Raw genomic sequence first — 19,325 nt, 5'->3', positions numbered from 1 at the left:
TACGAACTTTATGTTCCTACAATTATTTACGCTAACATTAAGTCTTTGAAAATTTCTAATGAATACAAAAATTACATGAGATATTAACAAAAGTTCAGCTAAAATACAGCTAAAACGAAAGGTTAGAACAACAATTATATACTCTTCCTATTAATATTGCGACTTTATACCGTTAAGTGTTTCTTTCTCGACTGTGTACTGTGTTCAGCTACCGGATACTACTGTATTACACAGATGCCACTTTTACTCCCTTTGGTCATCACAGTCATAAGCTATAAAGTTATTAATATGATACAGGTCGTTGCGAAACAAGAGCCTCGCAGATGACACAATCTATTTATTGACCGCCATGAGTACGTGATGTTTGTGGCGAGATTTATTTTCCCAAAACGTACAGCTTTATTCATCGTCTTCATTACGAACTTGGTTTCGACCGCTCGAACACCTAAATTATACCAAATAACTTAACAAAGCTCAGGACGACGTAATCAGCTTCAGGACGGATGACTGAGCGACGCATACAGACGGTAAAAAAAGCGAGGAGCCTGTATTCCTTGATGTCCATTCAAACTGAAACTGAATTTCCTTTATTCCATATAGACGCATTACACTTACTTATCATATTGATTGTCAAATTAAACACTACCACCGGCTCGGAAAAGAAAACGCTGACCTGAGAAGAACCGGCGAAAGAAACTCAGCGGGTCATGTTTCTTTCAATTTTATTGAATTAACTACTGAGTCGCTTTCTTTTTCTTTCTGTATGAGCTATAAACTTCTATGAAACCGATGGATTGATTTGATGCGGTATTTACTGATACAAAGAAATATAAGATTTGTATATATATCATTTGTAAATATTTTGTACAGATTATTTTAACTGTGACGTTATAAAAAATCTGTTTTCGTACGTTTACATAACTAGCGCTGGCTTAACCTTGGAAGATACATCAACACAGTGCACTAAAGTATTGTAGATCCTAACACGGCCAACGGAAAAGTTCGCGGGCATGTGTCCATCTTCTGAGGTACAATCGTAATAACTATTGTTTTCTATTACAGATTACAAAAACAATGTCGGTTATTTGCGATTGTTTTAACATTACATTACACTAACAACCGGTAAATTTCCCACTGCTGGGCTAAGGCCTCCTCTCCCTTTGAGGAGAAGATTTGGAGCATATTCCACCACGCCGCTCCAATGCGGGTTGGTGGAATACATGTGGCTGAATTTCGTTAAAATTAGACACATGCAGATTTCCTCACGATGTTTTCCTTCGCCGCTGATGATGATGATGAGATGAATTATAAACACAAATTAAGCACATGAAAATTCAGTAGTGCCTGCCTGGATTTGAACCCGAAATCATCGGTTAAGATGCACGCGTTCTAACCACTGGGTCATAACGGCTCTTGCGATTTTTAATTCATTATTATTCATATAAATATGTTAGATACATTGGACATTTCGTATAGATTATAATTGTTTATTACACTATTTTATTCGAATAAATGCATTAAAATATATCACAGATTCCAAATGACGTATAACCAAAAAAGCGTTGGTTCGATTTCGTAAAAGTCCTAAGCCCCTTTTGTCTCCGGTAGGAAATACTATTTTGACGAGAGCAAGGAAAACATTAGACGATTCTGTTTACTGGACATTTTTAAAGACGAGATTTAAAGTTTTATACTTATAAATAAGATTACGAAACGACTAAGCGTTTAGAATATTAATTGTCAGTCAGACACACCCGGCGATCGCTGCATCGATAAAATATTATTTACTGAAGGCCGTCGTAAACTCATCAACAGACGTTCATATTATTTAATTTAATGTATAATGTTAATACGGAAGATTAATTAATATGACAGAAATAAGTGTAACTGTGTGTTTAGGGAATTGTTAAATTTGTAATGAAATTCTTTCTATACCTTTGATCTTGCCTATATACTCGTAATGTATGTTGCAAAGATCAAATGACAATATCTCTCTTTATTGTGTGATTCCCAGAGGTTTTGAAACTCACTCCGGAGTAAGCACGTCGGTGCATAAAAAAGTAATAAAGGCCTATAAAAGGTTTCACAATACGACGTTTACATTGTACTAAGACACGTGAAGACACATTCGTAACATTTGTAATAATTTGACGCCACTGAATAATTGAGGCGCTTAAGCTCTATACTCTATTCCAATGAGAATAGGAAAGAATCAAAACAAACCGTAATTTTCAATATCACAAGTGTTTTGTTGATAAGTCCGCTATATGATTTACTACAGACAGTTCTTGATTAATGTATCTTCAGTTTTAATACAACAATATTTCATTTAACAACGTAAAACCACTTTAATTTCACTTCCAAAGAAACGAAAACATTTTTGCCGACATTCAAAACGCCATTTTTCGATGAACGAACAATTAAAATGGAGGTCTCACTAAGGGTGTTCGCTAAACGAATGGAGAATGAATAAATTTATACAGATAAAAAATATATTATTTTAGTTTTAATATACATTTCTGATTTTTTTAAATATATATTTATTTAATTGGTTATATATAATATGGAATATGAAATATTTGTAAAAAAATGTAGAAAGTTACATAATGTTCGATAAAAATGTTATTATTTTATATAAGAAGGTATAGACAAAACATTTAAAAGAATTAATTCATTTTAAAGATTTACAAAAATCTTAAAATATAGACCAGATTGCATAAAGCAAAGCAACACTTAATTTATAGCTTTGAAAATAATACAAGAGTAAGATATTATTCGGAATTATCAAAAGTATTTTTCTTACGACCTGGCTTTGTAATTGTAACCGTTTAATATTATCAACCTTTTGCTTTTGCGTACTGACTTTTGATTTGCCTTCAACAAGGACTACGCTGATTGAACATTACTTTTTCAGTTTGAAGATTAAGATAAGATGTTATTTTAAATTACATTTTTGTATTTTTTTTCTTCTTCTTCTCTTCTTCTTATTCTTATTTTAGGGTCATAGTCGTTTTAGATATAAGATAAAGTAAGAGTTTTCTTTGAAAGATATTTAAAATTTTATTTATTCAAAAGCTTAATATTATAGAATACTTCATCTGTCTTGAAAATGCCACTTTATTATTGAAACACAATGTTTCTTGTATGTTGGGAAACGGTGAGTGTGTTTCTGTGATTTATCACTGAAAATAAGTACCTCTTTATAAGTTAATACGGCTATTTGCGAATTACCACGATCCAAATCAAACCTAACGACCTAATTTTTATTTAAGATTAAAAATGCCGCTACCTAAAAATTTGAATATATACCTTACCTGCAATTTATATAAAATTTATTTAAAAAATAACATAAAACCAATAAAATATATCGTTCCTTAGGATTCGTTACCCATTCACTCAGTAATTTTCTCCTCACTAGTGTAACTAAAATGTCACGTCAATTCAAGGTCAAAGTTGTTTTTTTACATTCTTTCCTATCTTATTATTCTTATTCGAATAGAGTATACGTGAAAACATGACCAGTAGCAAACTTGACTTTTTCGTTCCTGTTATCAGATTTTATCTTATTCGAAACGAAGCAACCAAAACTTTATTTAATCTAATTAACTAATGAGTTTCCATACCAGCCTTTAAAAATAACTTAAAAGGCACTGATAGAATCGCTTGTTTCTCCGTTCCGTACAAAGGCAATTTATTTTATAGTAATATCCGACGAAATTATAACTTCAGTCTGTTTTAAATAAATGTAATTGATTAAGAAATATATTATGCAATGAAATATTCTGTTTAATTCACATAACACAGAGTAATAAATTAAACAAAACTAAAACTTAAACTTTTTTAACTTAGTTTTAATTGAGTTCTAATTACTTTTATTTTAATAAAAATATTTTCGTGTCAATCTTATCAAACAATGCTAGAAGCTTGTATATAAGACTCACGTGTCAGGTCACGCATTTGGTACACAAGACTCCACAGGCATGCGAATTATACCTAACGAATGTGGTCACAGCAGATGTATCGTCACTGACACACACGCACATGTCTTAACAATTTTATTTAAGAGTTCTTATTTATTTGTGTGTAGTTTTTTATTTAATTTTTAAGTCAAATTTTATAATACAAAAGATTCAAGTTTTAAGCTATTTTCTCAGGTGTTTTATAAACAAGATCTCGCAGTTTTATAAATAAGTTTAAAATACTCGGGTTCAAACCCATGCTTTAAGCCCAAATTAAACACAAGCAAGCAGGTCTGACCCTTCACGCTACATTTGGACTTATGTGTACTTTATCCAATGACTGTGGAACAAGCTCTTTTAAATCTTATTTATTTTCGTCATCTTGTATATAAATGATTTATTAATAAAATCTATAAATTCGATAAATTTAAATACTTTGATACAGAAACGAGCTTCTCGTACTTCTAGGTTATTTGTTTCAGTTTAATCAATAATCACAATTACCAATATTATTATACATATAATAAATGTATTAAGATGCGGCCAAAGGTATCCATACTTTGATAAATTTACGCGTATTATTGATCGCCAATGTTGATAGAACGCAGTGTAGCCATTATTTTTACATCAAATTGTAATCACCACGCGAATAAATTATATTGATCGCTTGCAGACGTTCTCCGAATAAAGTAATAAAACTAAACCAGATTATTAAGACCGCTATACAAGTTACGTATTTGTCTGTTTCATAAAAAAATATGATGAAACAAAAACACTTTGCGGGTAAGATTTCCGTAAGCTTGACCACAAACATTAAAGGCTAGTGACAAAAGAGCTCGAAGTTAAGGGGTTGGCGGGAGTACAATCCCATCAATCGGAGAGCACGTAACGCCTGGTATCTCCAACGGTCTAACGCTGTCATCCGCCGGACAATAACAGTACGGAAACCGAGTGTGTTCTTTGGCTTGGGCATACTCTCGTACTCAAGATGAGTCGTCGTGGGCGGTGTATCAGTAGGATATTATTATTATTATATTAACAAACGATTGTACTAAATCATAAGGACTTAATTGCTATCATATTTTAAAAGTAAACGATATTGCCATAATACTAATTTATTATCCTCGTACTCCGTATACGAGTATAGTGTATAGCAGTAACGTCACTAGCAAGCGTTTATTATTTATTATTTTACAAACAACACAAGATACCATCGGCAATTTAATGCAAATATTTTAACGATCGTATTGAGTTTTAATCATAATATACATATATTATAAGTAAATCAAATCTTCCGCCGCGAGTTAATGTAATAATGCAATTTATTTCAACGCGCTTGACGTATAGCAGACGATTAGGTTAATTGCACACACTGATCCTATCCTGATAGATGTCGCGGGCGCGACTCGGGGACATTGTGTCGATCAATCAATTAGAGCTGCTCATTAAAATAATAATATACCATTATTTTTATTGAAGCCTTCAACAAGCTATTAAAAAGACTTAGCCTATTACTCTGTATTAGAATTGTACATTTTTTACATTACATTACATTAACAGCCTGTAATTTTCCCACTGCTGGGCTAAAGCCTCCTCACCCTTTGAGTAGAAGGTTTGGAGAATATTCCACCAGGCTGCTCCAATGCGGGTTGGTGGAATACACATGTGGCAGAATTTCTTTGAAATCAGACACATGCAGGTTTCCTCACGATGTTTTCCTTCACCACCGAGCACGAGATGAATTATAAACATAAATTAAGCACATGAAAATTCCCGAATTCATCATCATTCATCAATTCATTTAAATTGAAACCGAAATCATCGGTTAAGATGCACGCATTCTAACCACTGGGCCATCTCGGCTCTTTATATAGAATTATACATACGATAAAAAATCAAGGTACTAACAACCGCTAGATCTTGTAAAGAAATTCGGTATTATTCCAAAAAAATATTATTAAAAATTGTTTTCCAAAGTTTGTTTGAAATATTTTAAATTTTAATATTGAATTAGCGTCTGTATAACATTACCAGGACAATATCAAATATATTAATTTGACGGAGCGTCAGTGAGCGATGACGACGAGCAGGTTCCGTTGACAAAATATTATCAGGGCGCGGCAAATGTAGTATCCCTGACATTTTCCAAGTCCATGAGCACTGCTGACATTACTAAACGGTGGTCTGCATGAATAACACGTCATGATCTATTAAATATTTAGTAAAGATGAATTTAAAAATTAAAAAAGATTTAAAAAGTTTTTTTTGTTATTGGCCATTGGATAAATGCGCCACCTGATGGTAAGTGGACTCTACCACCCACAGACATGGTACAGTAAGAAATAATAACCATTCATTACATAACCAATGAGCCCACCAAACTTGGGAATAAACATGTGACGTTCCTTGTGCCTGTAGTTACGCTGACTCGGGGTAAAAATTATTAATAGGTGAAACATTTTTAATAAATATGAATTTCCATTTTATTTAACATACATACAGTACCTACATTATTTGGCGTCTGGGTAGGTTACCACTCACTCATATATTCTACCGCCATGTAGCGGTACTTTGTATTGTTGTGTTCGGATTTTAAGGGCGAGTGAGCCAGTGTACTGGCACAAGGGACATATGTATGTATATATTAATTCTTTGATTCCCAAGGCTGGTGGCGCATTGAAAATGTAAGGAATGACTAAAATTTCTTACGGTGCGATTGTCTATGGGCGGTGGTGACCATTTACCATCAGGTGGCCTATCAGTTTCATTAATAAAACATACTTTTAAGGCGTCAAATATTTTAAACAGAAAAAAATTAACATAAACTAATAAAGTTTAGATGAATACAAAGATTAATACAATATCATAACTCGACTTCGCGTGTGTCCAGTGACTATGGGATGTATTAATTGTATTATTATTTTCAAAATAATATTTTTATCAAAAGAACAACTGTTTGCGAATAGCTGACGCAGATTACAAGTATATCATTTCTGAATAAAGGAAGCACTGGCTCCGACACACTTTGTAAAATTTTTACCAATAAAGAATAAAAATATATAAAAATGATCACAAATAGTACGATGCCGCCAACACGTGATTATCGATATCGCAATCCACAACAATTAATTTTAAATGTAATGATACCACTCGTAACGTGTCATTCTAACACGGGACCGATACGAGTGTGTCTCATATCGTTGTAACAGCAAAATATTACCACAATTATAGTGATTTATGGTTTCTTCGTATGCATTTAAAATAATACAAATATATTGTAAGCAATTTGTTTGTAAACGATTATCTTTTTCGGTATTCCGAGTTACAATTCACCCGTTAGATGAAACATTAAAAAAAAAGCATTGTAAAATATTGTCTCAGGGAATATAAAAAAAATCCTTTAATAAGTTGACAAAAAAAACCGCTGAGTTACTTTCGCCGGTTCTTCTCAGGTTAGGGGGATATTCTTTTCCGAACCGCTATGAAATATTTTTTTATCACTAAAATGCTCCTATACACGACATCATATTTTGACGACCTCCGTGTTCGAGTAGTGTGTACACCGGTTTTCATGGGTACGAGGTACTCCGAGGTCCCGGGTTCAAATAAAAAAAAACACAAGTGCTTTAGCTACTTACATTGGGATCAGAGTAATGTATGTGATGTTGTCCAATATTTATTTATTTATACAACGACACGGTCCCTGACAGAGGAAGGCGATGCGGACGCATGCAGGGCTGTCAGGGCAATGTAATATAGATTTAATAGTTTCTCGAATGACCGAAATCATATTTATAGTTTGGAATGTAATATACACAATATGACCCACCCCCTAGGGTCACAAAATACATAGGGTCACAAGAAGATGAGAACTCGATTTGAAAAGCGGGTTGTTAAAAAGTATAAGAAAAAGCAAAATAGACAGTGCTTCGTGACGACGGTAAGTGGTCACATTGGCGCCGGGTTAATATAGAGAGCGCCAACATAGATATGTTCCTTAGGTCTTTAATTGCACTGGTTACAATTGTAACAACATTACAAATATCAGTTGTGTTGCCAATATATTATATCCCATACTGGAAAGTCAGCTTTATGCCTTAGCATTCATCAAAGAATTGTTGATTTGAGTAATTCGATAACCCTACCCAAAAGACTCCTTGTTTATGAAGGAACAGCGTAGTATTTTGACCTTATGAAGATTCAGCCCGCAGACACGACTGCATTCCGCAAGCCCACGCCATCGCCTCGATTCGATTCGCTTGCTCCTTTTCGGAAACACATTTGGAGTGTTTCATTTATTATTGTTAACGTCATTTTATAAATTATTATCGACTCGACTATTTATAACAATAATTTATGTTAATGACCAATATAACCGCTCATTATACGTTAAAATTCATCGAAGTGTCCGTCCTCGACGTCGCGACGCAAAATCCAAATCTAATCATGGATTTTTATGCAATTAACCTGCACTAGGATGTTTACAATACGGCATGTGCAGCTCGCAGCTGTGTGCGAGGACCTCGGCCGGTATATAAGGATGAAGATGCGCTTCAGCCGCATATTGAGTCGTCTCCACTGGAACCGATCACTCGAACAACAATGAAACTCCTTGTAAGTTTCTTTGACAGTTTTATTTTGCTTAAAAAATGATATTTATAATTATGTCTCTGAATCGACACGTGCATGGACATTGTATTAGGTGACGCGAATTATTGTGCAATTGGAAAATTATTTACTATTATACATTCACATCGTGCTCAACGAGATCCTAAGACGCCCATCGCCAGGCGACACACGAAACTGTAACAGTACAGTGTTTAAGAGTGTGTGAAAATACTTACTGATTATTTTTATTGTAATGAATTGGTGGATGGGTAAATGGTCCACCTGATGATAAGTGGTCAACACCGCTCGTAGACATTGGCGCTATAAGAAATATTTACCATTCCATACATCATTAATGCGCCTACAGTTACACTGGCTGACTCACTCTTCAGCCCGGAACACAACAATACTAAGTGTTGAGGTGTTTTTTATAAGTAGGTGGTACCTCCTCAGGCGGGCTTACATAAAGCCCTACCACCTAAACGGGTCCTCTTTATAGACTCTACGAATACCGATATTCGCGGACATGATTTATACACTAGCTATTTTAAATTTTCAAGGAAATAATTGTAATATAAACGGTTTTTTAAGTCGTTGTGTTAACAACATAATTTTAAGGAAATCATTTAATTTAAAGTTTGTTACTCGTATCAAAGGAAAATTAAAATGACGGTGCTCAAAAAAATCATCGATTTGTTAAAAGTATTCGCTACCAAATCCGATCTTACAATTAACCATATACAACTAACTATAGAAAGAACAATGAACCAAGATCGCGTGATCTAACGACGACGACCCTGAGACCTTTGCATTAAGAAATAACAATATGCAAAAAGAAACACGTATAATCTGAGTGTGAAGTACAAAGAATCATTCCCTTGGGTTCATCCAGTCTGTTTTATATTATTACTAGAAAAGAAACGTAGCAGATTCTTACAGCCACCGCGTGCGTAACGAAGATACATCCTGAGTATATATTTTTTAAATCAGTTTCCAGATACTAAACTAAGCGGAAATTGATAATACAAATGATCTCAGCATAATTATTTAAATGACGAATCTATTCGCGACATTTTTTTAAAATCAAAATCGATTCCTGTCACAAACATTAAATGATTTATATTAAATAACATTGTTTCTTAATAAAAGTTTATTTGAATATATCGATAAACTGTATAATGTTATCTGCGACCCAATTAGATGTGCCTGATGCTGGTGGCCGTGGCGCTGGGTGCGGCTTCTGCGGGCTACATCCACAAGGGTTGGTACCCGAGCTACAGCTCCCCTATCGTCTACTCCCGGCCCGTCGCCTTCCCGTCCTACTACAGCGGCTGGTCCGGCAACAATGGCTGGAACAACGGCGGATGGAACCGTGGTGGGTGGAAGAGCGGTTGGAACAGTGGCTGGTGGTAAATACTACCGACATTTGACCAACATTTTTACCTTTTTTAAATCGTAACAACGGTCATCCAAGCTTCTTGAAAATTAGTTGCTAAGCAAAGTCACCTACTTGTACCTTGAAATACTACCAACGTAAAAAAATAATTATTTTCTAATTTAAGTTTCTCTGTAAAATTCATTATTTTTTGTTATTTTATGTAAATAATTTTTATATATGTTATATTGGTCGAAATCCTAAATATTATATTACAAGTATTAAAAACGTGCATCTGTGATAATGCGATTCGCCTTTTCAAAACAAGTCGTGATGTAATACGTACCTGTATAATTTAATAAATATATTATTTTATGACCGAACGCAAACACACGTTTTATTTGTCTACAAATAATTTTGTTACATCAATAAAACACTCACAGTAATAATAGAAGTAATATATAAATATTCATGTCTGTGGTTTCGTTATTCATATATGTTGATATCAATTACCGACTCATCAATTATTCTTCCGTGAAACAACAACAGTACAACTTGTACAGCGTTACTGTGATGAAGGAAGAAGTATTACATATCTTAGATTGGTTAGCAGCTCGGCTAGCGGCGCCGATGTTGGTTGTGGTTTTCTATGAGGTACTCATTCATAATAAAACAATTGAAGCCTCTATAGCTCAATAGCTTACCGGCTATTGATGTGAAAATTTGATCCTAGCCTATTGAGCTGTTGTCGACCTCAATCCAATTAATTATTAATTTGTTTTTCAATTGTTATTGTAATCTCATATATGAATTATATTAATATTAATAATCTCATACAATTATATAAGATATTTTCTGCCACTATTTCTTGAGATCAATCAAAAATTTGTACTAAAGAACTAAACACAATGTGAGTGTTATCGCGACTGATTAATGATCCTTAAAAATATATGTAAAATGTGAATTCACAAAAATTGAGATAATATTAAATAAATAAATAAATAAATATTGGACAACATCACATACATTACTCTGATCCCAATGTAAGTAGCTAAAGCACTTGTGTTATGGAAATCAGAAGTAACGACGGTACCACAAACTCCCAGACCCAAGACAACATAGAAAACTAATGAACTTTTTCTACATCGACTCGGCCGGGAATCGAACCCGGGACCTCAGAGTGGCGTACCTATGAAAACCGGTGTACACACTACTCGACCACGGAGGTCGTCAATTAAAGACTATATGCATTTAAGCCGATCGGTAATAAATTACCCGTGTCAGTAACTGCCCATATTTTTTGCCACTTCTGGGAAAAACCTCCTCCCCTTTCAAATAATTTACTCCATGACATTGCCCCAGTGCGAATTGGGGAACTAACATAATATGCTGGTCATTTTTAGATAGAAGTGTATCTGATACATCTTCATTCCTTAAAGGCCGGCAATGCACGTGCCAGTCCCCCGATGATGCATATGTATATGGGCCGTGAACACTTTCCATGAGGTGAGCCATCTGCTCGTTTGCCACCTATCACAAAAAAATATACGCGTACAATTCTCCACAAAACTTTCACAATCAAGCTAGAGATCATTAACAATAAAAATAATATTCATCCGTGGAATATAAACAAATTATTCTGTGGAATTATTTGCACGACTTTGCATCACTTGAATGTCAGCGACAGTAAGAAAAGGTTTTTATTTCATTTTGTTTGGGCGGTGACCACTTACGGGATGCGGCACAATTGCAGCTCTGCCATCCTTCGTTTAATATTATACAAAATTAATATTCGAACTAAATATTAGAACGGCAACTATCTAAAATAAAATAACTCATTTAAGTAAATATAAACTTGTTATTCGGTTTCCGCAAACTGATTTAAAATGTAACAGAAATAATACGAGTCATATTTAGGTGATAGAGATTGTTTACTTCCAAAGATTACAGCCTTGATACATCTCGTCCGGTTTTGCTTGTAACCGCTCAAACTCCGAGCTATCATTTACACAACGTTAAATATCAACAGAAGGTTCGTTGCAAAACGATTCAGCCCGAAGAGCGCTCCACCTGGCTGTGACTCAGGCGTCTTATTGAGCTCCTTGTCATCTTTAAATGTCGCCTGAGACGATTATTAAATAATGCATTTTGGGTCAGCGCAAATGGTGAAAACTAAACGTGTCCCCCAAGGTTAATATCAGTTAATATTCGTTTTTCAATTTGGATATTACAAAATTAGACATTAATATAGTATATTTTATATGTAAAATATAATGTTTGCATCGTCATAAATTTGCTAAGTGTAATTAAGGCATCATCACTCACTAAGTGTTAACTATGTGACACTAATATCTCTAACTGTTCCTTTATTTACGATTCAAAGACAATCGAACACATTTATTAGCCTGATATATTTTCAATAGTCATTAATCTTATTATAAGTGTCCCTGAGTAGTCTAATATTGTGCGTATGAGGTTTTCTAAAGGAGCGGAATAAAACAGGACGCAGAGATTTTCAACTGTTTTTTTAAATTACAAACATTTATAAGCTTGGGAAATCACATGCTCCCAAGTGGGTTTTGTTATCAGTGAACATCACTAAGGTACACCATTACTAATGCACTGACTTCTATCGAGCCGCAAGGGTGTGAAGTGCATCCCCTAACATGTCCTTTTTAGCAAGTAGTGTAGTAGTTCACATTTATTTACAATTACAGTACAATTACATTATCTATGTATTTAGATTACGGCATTGACTTGAATTTAATTTTCCTACTCTCCAAATAAATCGGATTCTATTTGTACTCGAAACAACAAGTATAGAGCAGTCTGCTTTACACAAATAATATATTTATGTTTATTACATGGGGTTCAAGCGTCGAGAGTTAATTGCTTACAAACTCAGCAAATCGAGTATTCGAAACACGCCATACAAATAAACAATAATAGGAGTAACATCACTCATATCGGTTAAGAAACAATAGAACGCATATACTTCGACTTTATGTAAATTTTTATATTGCTAAAACAAAATAATACAAAACGTTAATTAAAATACATTCAGAGCGAGACGAAATCCTTCACAAGGCTGCGCGACTGAACAACTATTACACATGATATACAATTAAAATAAATATTATTATGCGTTACAAATGTTTATCTAATATCAGAATGTTCTACTGACTGACTTCGGCTGCGAATTGTAACACTCAAATATGAATCATCCTCGTACGTGAGCGAGTTAATGTAGCAGTAATAAGCAGTAGTAACTTTGGTTAAGAATTAAGATCCACCTGTTCTAGCTACCGGCTTACCTCAGATAGAGTAATTTATAAAGACAACTATTAATTCTTATTCTATTACAAATAGAGAAACAACATTGACACTCTATATAAATCAATAGCTTATTGCAAAAACAAAATTCATTGAATTTAAGAATGAAACTAAAACTAAGGCCTTCTAATGTTAACTACAAACTGAGTCACAGCCACAGAACAAGGATGAAGCCAAAAGTGTCGCGTCTAAGAGTAGCTGCCTCTTTTTATTTCGTACTTTCCTACTTTTTATTTAAAATACTGGCGAATAGTTCACTTGATGGTTGCGGACCACCACTCACGGATATGAAACTAAGAAATAGTAACCATCCCTTACACCTACCACGATGTAGGAGATACGTTTTGTTGTAAGTTTTGTAACTTGCAAAACTATTGTATAATAGTTTTGTTTTTTGTTTTATATATAATTACATTAGCTTTTCAAATTATTGTCCTATTGAATCGTCATATGGGGGCCATTCATTTATTATGTAAGACTATTTTCGCTTGTTTTTGACCCCCACCCCCATTTTTATAAGAAAAAATAAGAATATACCGACCTCCGCCTTAATATTTATTACATAAGAATCGCAACGCAAAAATGAACACACGTTTGGTTTATTTTAATATTTATGTTTCAAAAAATCAATTTTTTTAAATATTTATTTCTAATTTGACCGTTGCCACGGAAATTTAAATATTGTTTTATACATATACGCATCCGAGCGAACCTCGACAATCAAACCGTTTTCAAATAATTTTAACTTTGCGCTTTTTTTTCTTACTAACGTAAGACTATCGAGACTCCTTCCTATCCCCTTGTAAGAAAACATAAGACATGGTCGAGCCCCCTCCCACTTTAAATCCTCTTACGTAATAAATGAATGGCCCCATACCAGTATAAATATAAATGTTATATAAAACTTAATTAATGTGGATATACATTTAATATGTAATTAAAAAAACACTTGTTCAAGAGCGTTAAACTCAAAGCGTAAAAAAGCTCGATGCCATTTCTCCGCGTCTACGTTTCATTTTAAAGATGCGACAGTGTCAGACTGGCGCGACCCCCGCGGTCCCCGCGCCGCCTCCTTGTCCACAGAGATGACCCACAAATTAATGCACATAATAAACCGGTTAGTTTGAGTTATGACCGACTTTAAATATGCCTCACATTACAAAAGTCACACTTAACACGTCGCTTTTAATGCATTTATTAATTTTATTTTTTTTGTAAATGTAATGTATAATACTTAGGTAGAAGTAATTAATGTTAAGCTTATTGCAATTATATTATAAATTAGTGTAAAGAGGTAAGTACACATTAAAATCCTAATGAAACATTATACGTTTGCTCATTGTATCCCAAGTAAAAAGTACCATCGGTGCGGAAAAGAAGATACTGTAGCCTGAGGAGGAGTAATAGGAGGCGATCGCTTCTTACGCAAAGTGTGCGTCAACTAGCCCATAAGATAAGATACGACATTAAAAAATTACGATCACATTATAATTAATTATATATTTTTTTAAGTATAAAACATAAACGCAAACACGTCGCAGTGCTGGAGTGAATTACAAAACACACAAGAATTACGCCAAGAAGTTTTTTGCCTTTTTGCAATATTAATAAGAGTATTTTTTATACAACCTTACACCGTTCCTATTTAGGTAGAAAGTGGCAATTCGAATTATCGAATGTTTACTGAGTGCATGGATTTGGAGGCGAACGACTTACAAAATTAAATCTTAATTACTCACCCGATTGTGGCACTATTATTTATTTGTATATTATTGATTCCAATAAAAACTTAAATTAAAATATATGTCAATTAATTTATTTATTGATAACGATTAACAGTACTTAAAAAATATTGGTGTATCTTAACTGATATTATATGTGCAAGCGAACTTTTTAACGGAACTAGTATCGTATATAATATCGTGTACAGCTAGTATTTCACATTGTTTAAATACAAAAACAAGCCGATGGAAGATTTAATTAACAAACAAATATATTAATTTTTGGAAAATATATTTAGAACTTCCTTTTTATACAATTCAAATTTCAATTCATTGTATTACGTTTGTATCTTATTTATTACACGAATTAAATGTCGGGTCACAGGGAAGAGAATGTTTATTACTCGTACACCAGTAACGACGCACCTGGAATGTCGATGCCGCTCCAACGCAATAAGAGATCATAACATCAAAATGACCCGAAAAAACAAAGTGTATTTTAAGAAGGTTACAGAAACCGAAGGTTGCGTTACTTCATTTAATTTAACGATAATGCGCGGCGCGGGAACCACGGTTGTCAAAAATTAAACGCAACAATGTATAATTTTATGATATAGAAATAGTATTTAAGAGAAACAATAATATAAAATGTAAAAATGTTTGAGCAATCTACTTGTAAAGCGCTTCAGTTATGCAACCGTAAAGTTCATACGCGTCTGTGCGCAACTCATTGTCAAGTTCAAACGCTCCGCTTACTCATTACAACGGCACTTTGTTAATCGTTACAATTACCGGTAAATACCTAACCTATCTCAATTAAAAATGAGTCTTAACTTATTTAGTGTGTTTTATAGTTAGTAGTAGTTTATATATTCGTAATAAATTTATTTATACTTTTTTGTTACTATAAACGTGAGATGTAACTTTCAATGTAAATATTTCAATCAGTTTAAATGCAATTAGATAAGTCTAGGAATCTTTTTATCCAAACGAAAGTTCATCAAAGATTTTCAATTCTTAAGACTATAATTTTAAATTAATTGAATCGTTTCAATAATATTATTTTTAAGTAAATTTAAAAACTGACAAAACATACTCCATTCTTACATTCCATATTATAATCACATGTTCGAATTTAAAATGCTAATTTAAATTCGATTTTGAGGTCTCGTATGAGAAAATTATGAAAAATCATAAATTAATTAACTCAAGTGGAGGAAGGTTGATGTGACGAGGACGGACTTGCGACACGTTTGACAATGATGATGTATATATGGCTAGCGGGTACTCTGGGACATCACTGACTAGCCAGCCGTCATTAAGTTATTATAGAAAACCATCATGAAGGCATTTGTAAGTATAGGCTTACTTAACTGAACATTCAAAGATATATCGGTGTATAATCAGCCAATGAATGGAATCCCAGCGTGGATACTCTGCGAGGCGCCGGGCAACTGCTTTGCGTGTCATAAATAACTTTTTTATTTCATGTTCTTAACATAAAAAGGAATATCGCTAAGGTTCTTGCCTATTTTGATAACAGAAATAATTTCAAGAAGACAAGATTGGATACCATTCTGTCTTGATGTTGATTAATTGAATAATGTTTACAAATATGATTCTAATCATATTCCCGCTATGGGAAACATTTAAATTTGTCTTACTTTTTAAATTATACTGTCGAACTTTAATTTCTCGCATTTAATTTCAGATTGTAGTCTGCGTGTTAGTGGCGTGCGCTGCGGCTGACAACGTTCGCCAGAAGCGCGGTTACCTCAGCGGCCACCACTCCGCTAATGGGTTATCTCATGGTCCCTCTAATGGGTACAGCTACTCCGCACCCGCTTCCAGCTACTCTGCACCTGCTGTCAGTTACTCTGCACCCGCAATTAGTCACTCCGCCCCTGCTATAAGTTACTCCGCGCCTTCAATAAGCCACTCCGCATCTTCTATCAGTCACTATGCCCCTGCCGTAAGTTACTCCGCCCCCGCAATCAGTTACTCCGCGCCCTCAATAAGCCACTCAAGCTCTTCAATAGGCTACTCCGCACCCGCAATTAGTTACTCAGCCCCCTCTGTGAGTTACGCTGCGCCTGCTGCCTCATACGCATCCTCTGCTTCGTTTGGACACTCAGCACATTCCCCATCGATTAGTTACTCAGCCCCCTCTGTGAGTTACTCTGCGCCTGCTGCCTCATACGCGTCCCCTGCTTCGCTTGGACACTCAGCACACTCCCCATCATTTAGTTACTCAGCCCCCTCTGTGAGTTACTCAGCGCCTGCTGCCTCATACGCGTCCTCTGCTTCGTTGGGACACTCAGCACACTCCCCGTCGATTAGTTACTCAGCACCAGCATCTTCCATAAGTTATTCAGCACCCGCGATCCGCTACGCTGCATCCGCTCCTGCCCTCAGCTATTCGTCTGCCCCAGCATTGAGTTACTCCTCTCCTAGCATCGGTTACTCCGCACCGGCTCAGGCCCACAGCTACTCATCTGCCCCCGTGTCAAGCTACTCTGCCCCAGTGAGCTATGCGGCCCCTGCTATATCACACTCGGCCCCGGCAACCCGCGTAGTTACTGTCAAAAAAATTGTGAACGTTAAGAAAGTAGTCACCGTCCCCCGGATCATAAATGTATCCAAAGTGGTCACCGTCCCCCAAGTGATCACGGTCCAGAAAGTAGTACCTGCCGGTGGCTACTCCACCGGTGTCTCCAGCGGGCAAGGCGCTCGCTACGCCAGCGGCTATGGCTCGGGCTACGGCAACGGCTGGTAAACTATATATAATGTGAAATCTAGTCAAATGTTCAATTTACTGTTTGTTGCTTTACTTAGGTTGCTATTATTTTAATTAAACAATTTTGAAAATATGTTTTTCTATTATTTCCCGAATTCATTACTACGTTAAACTAAAACGACTTTATAGAAATCTAAGAACTTAAACATATATGTCTGATTATAATCAGAAATCAGTAGAAATAAAAAAATATAATTATTAAAATATAAATTATATATTAACTAGCTGAACCTGCGGCTTTACCCGAGTTAAAACCCTTTTATTCCCTTAAGATAAAGAGTTGCATAAAACCCGTTCTTAGCGGTACATCCGCTAAGAACGGGTTAATAAGAAAAGATGCCGCAACATATTTAAAAAGATGTGAGAACATATTTAAAAAGAGGTACTTATTAATAAAATGGAAAAAAACTTACAGTCTAAATATTGCCAAACGCAGTCATTACAATATTTCTGTAGTTTTACTTTTAAATTAACAATTAAACTTGACCGTAAGTTTATATTTAATTGAAAGATCTTAATATATCAATCAACGCTTAAAATCAATGTTTAACATCCGTCACTGCGGCCTTGAACCTTAATCAGTTTCGTAGTTTGTCTTGTGAGACGACTTTAACTCTTACAATGTGTGGAAGACATTGCTGTTTTCGCGAATATAAAATAATAACATCAAAAATGTTTTGTTAGTCTTTATTTCGTGAATTTTAACAAAAAAATAGTTATAGGGTCACAGGGTTTGTATGTCACTGAGATTTTGTATTTACACAGCCTATTTCTAAGAGCCGAGATGGCCCAGTGGTTAGAACGCGTGCATCTTAACCGATGATTTCGGGTTCAAACCCAGCCAGGTACCACTGAATTTTCATGTGCTTAATTTGTGTTTATAATTCATCTCGTGCTCGGCGGTGAAGGAAAACATCGTGAGGAAACCTGCATGTGTCTAATTTCAACGAAATTCTGCCACATGTGTATTCCGCCAACCCGCATTGGAGCAGCGTGGTGGAATATACTCCAAACCTTCTCCTCAAGGGGAGAGGAGGCCTTTAGCCCAGCAGTGGGAAAATTTACAGGCTGCTAATGCTAATGCTAATAAAATAAAATCTTTTAACTAGTAAAAATAGTAATTATATAAATTAGTATATAACTCCGAAACTAATGTCGTGCCTCCCTTTAGCTACTAAACACACTACTCCTGCCGATCAGATGTTATTTTCGTCGGTGTTCGTTCGGTGTGTGGGTTCCATGAACAGGTAACCTAAAGTGGAATCTTTATAGGAATGTAAAATTGACTGATCTCTTTTTCCGGCATCGAAGATTCAACGTCATAATAATGTCTCGAATGAACTCGAATATATTAGTATGACAAAGACGGAAAACGGCTGTATGGCTGGACGAACACAAGAGAGCGCAAGGCTGAAGCTAGCTTACAATATTATGAAAATAATTAAATTACACATTATTTCACACAGATGAATATGATGAAACATTTCAGAATAAGATGCGGTTTATTTTAGAGATGAATAATAACCTATACA

General features: G+C 34.9%; 2 protein-coding genes across 2 annotated transcripts; both read left to right on the top strand.

Moving 5' to 3' along the window:
- Positions 1-8,482: 8,482 nt before the first annotated feature.
- On the top strand, positions 8,483-10,084 carry LOC125068887. The gene is made up of 2 exons (XM_047678247.1): positions 8,483-8,573; positions 9,768-10,084. Exons 1-2 carry the CDS (start codon positions 8,562-8,564, stop codon positions 9,978-9,980), a joined length of 225 nt encoding a protein of 74 aa, XP_047534203.1. The 5' UTR covers positions 8,483-8,561; the 3' UTR covers positions 9,981-10,084.
- Positions 10,085-14,094: 4,010 nt separating this feature from the next.
- On the top strand, positions 14,095-17,863 carry LOC125068950 (cuticle protein-like). Its single transcript, XM_047678355.1, has 4 exons — positions 14,095-14,129; positions 14,299-14,392; positions 16,708-16,882; positions 17,030-17,863. The coding sequence occupies exons 1-4, from the start codon at positions 14,095-14,097 to the stop codon at positions 17,770-17,772; spliced, it is 1,047 nt and encodes a 348-aa protein (XP_047534311.1). The 3' UTR covers positions 17,773-17,863.
- The last annotated feature ends 1,462 nt before the right edge of the window (positions 17,864-19,325 follow it).

This window comes from Vanessa atalanta, chromosome 14 (genome assembly GCF_905147765.1).
Source record: "Vanessa atalanta chromosome 14, ilVanAtal1.2, whole genome shotgun sequence".
In the NCBI taxonomy this organism is placed as follows: domain Eukaryota; kingdom Metazoa; phylum Arthropoda; class Insecta; order Lepidoptera; family Nymphalidae; genus Vanessa; species Vanessa atalanta.
This window is presented reverse-complemented; position numbering and strand designations above follow the sequence as displayed.

Excerpts from the sequence above, each read along its gene's own strand:
- LOC125068950 (XM_047678355.1), top strand. The coding sequence starts at position 14,095 with ATGGTCGAGCCCCCTCCCACTTTAAATCCTCTTAC. Across the intron at positions 14,393-16,707 it reads TTAATGCACATAATAAACCG|ATTGTAGTCTGCGTGTTAGT; the intron begins GTTAGTTTGAGT and ends ATTTAATTTCAG. Across the intron at positions 16,883-17,029 it reads TGTCAGTTACTCTGCACCCG|CAATAGGCTACTCCGCACCC; the intron begins CAATTAGTCACT and ends ACTCAAGCTCTT.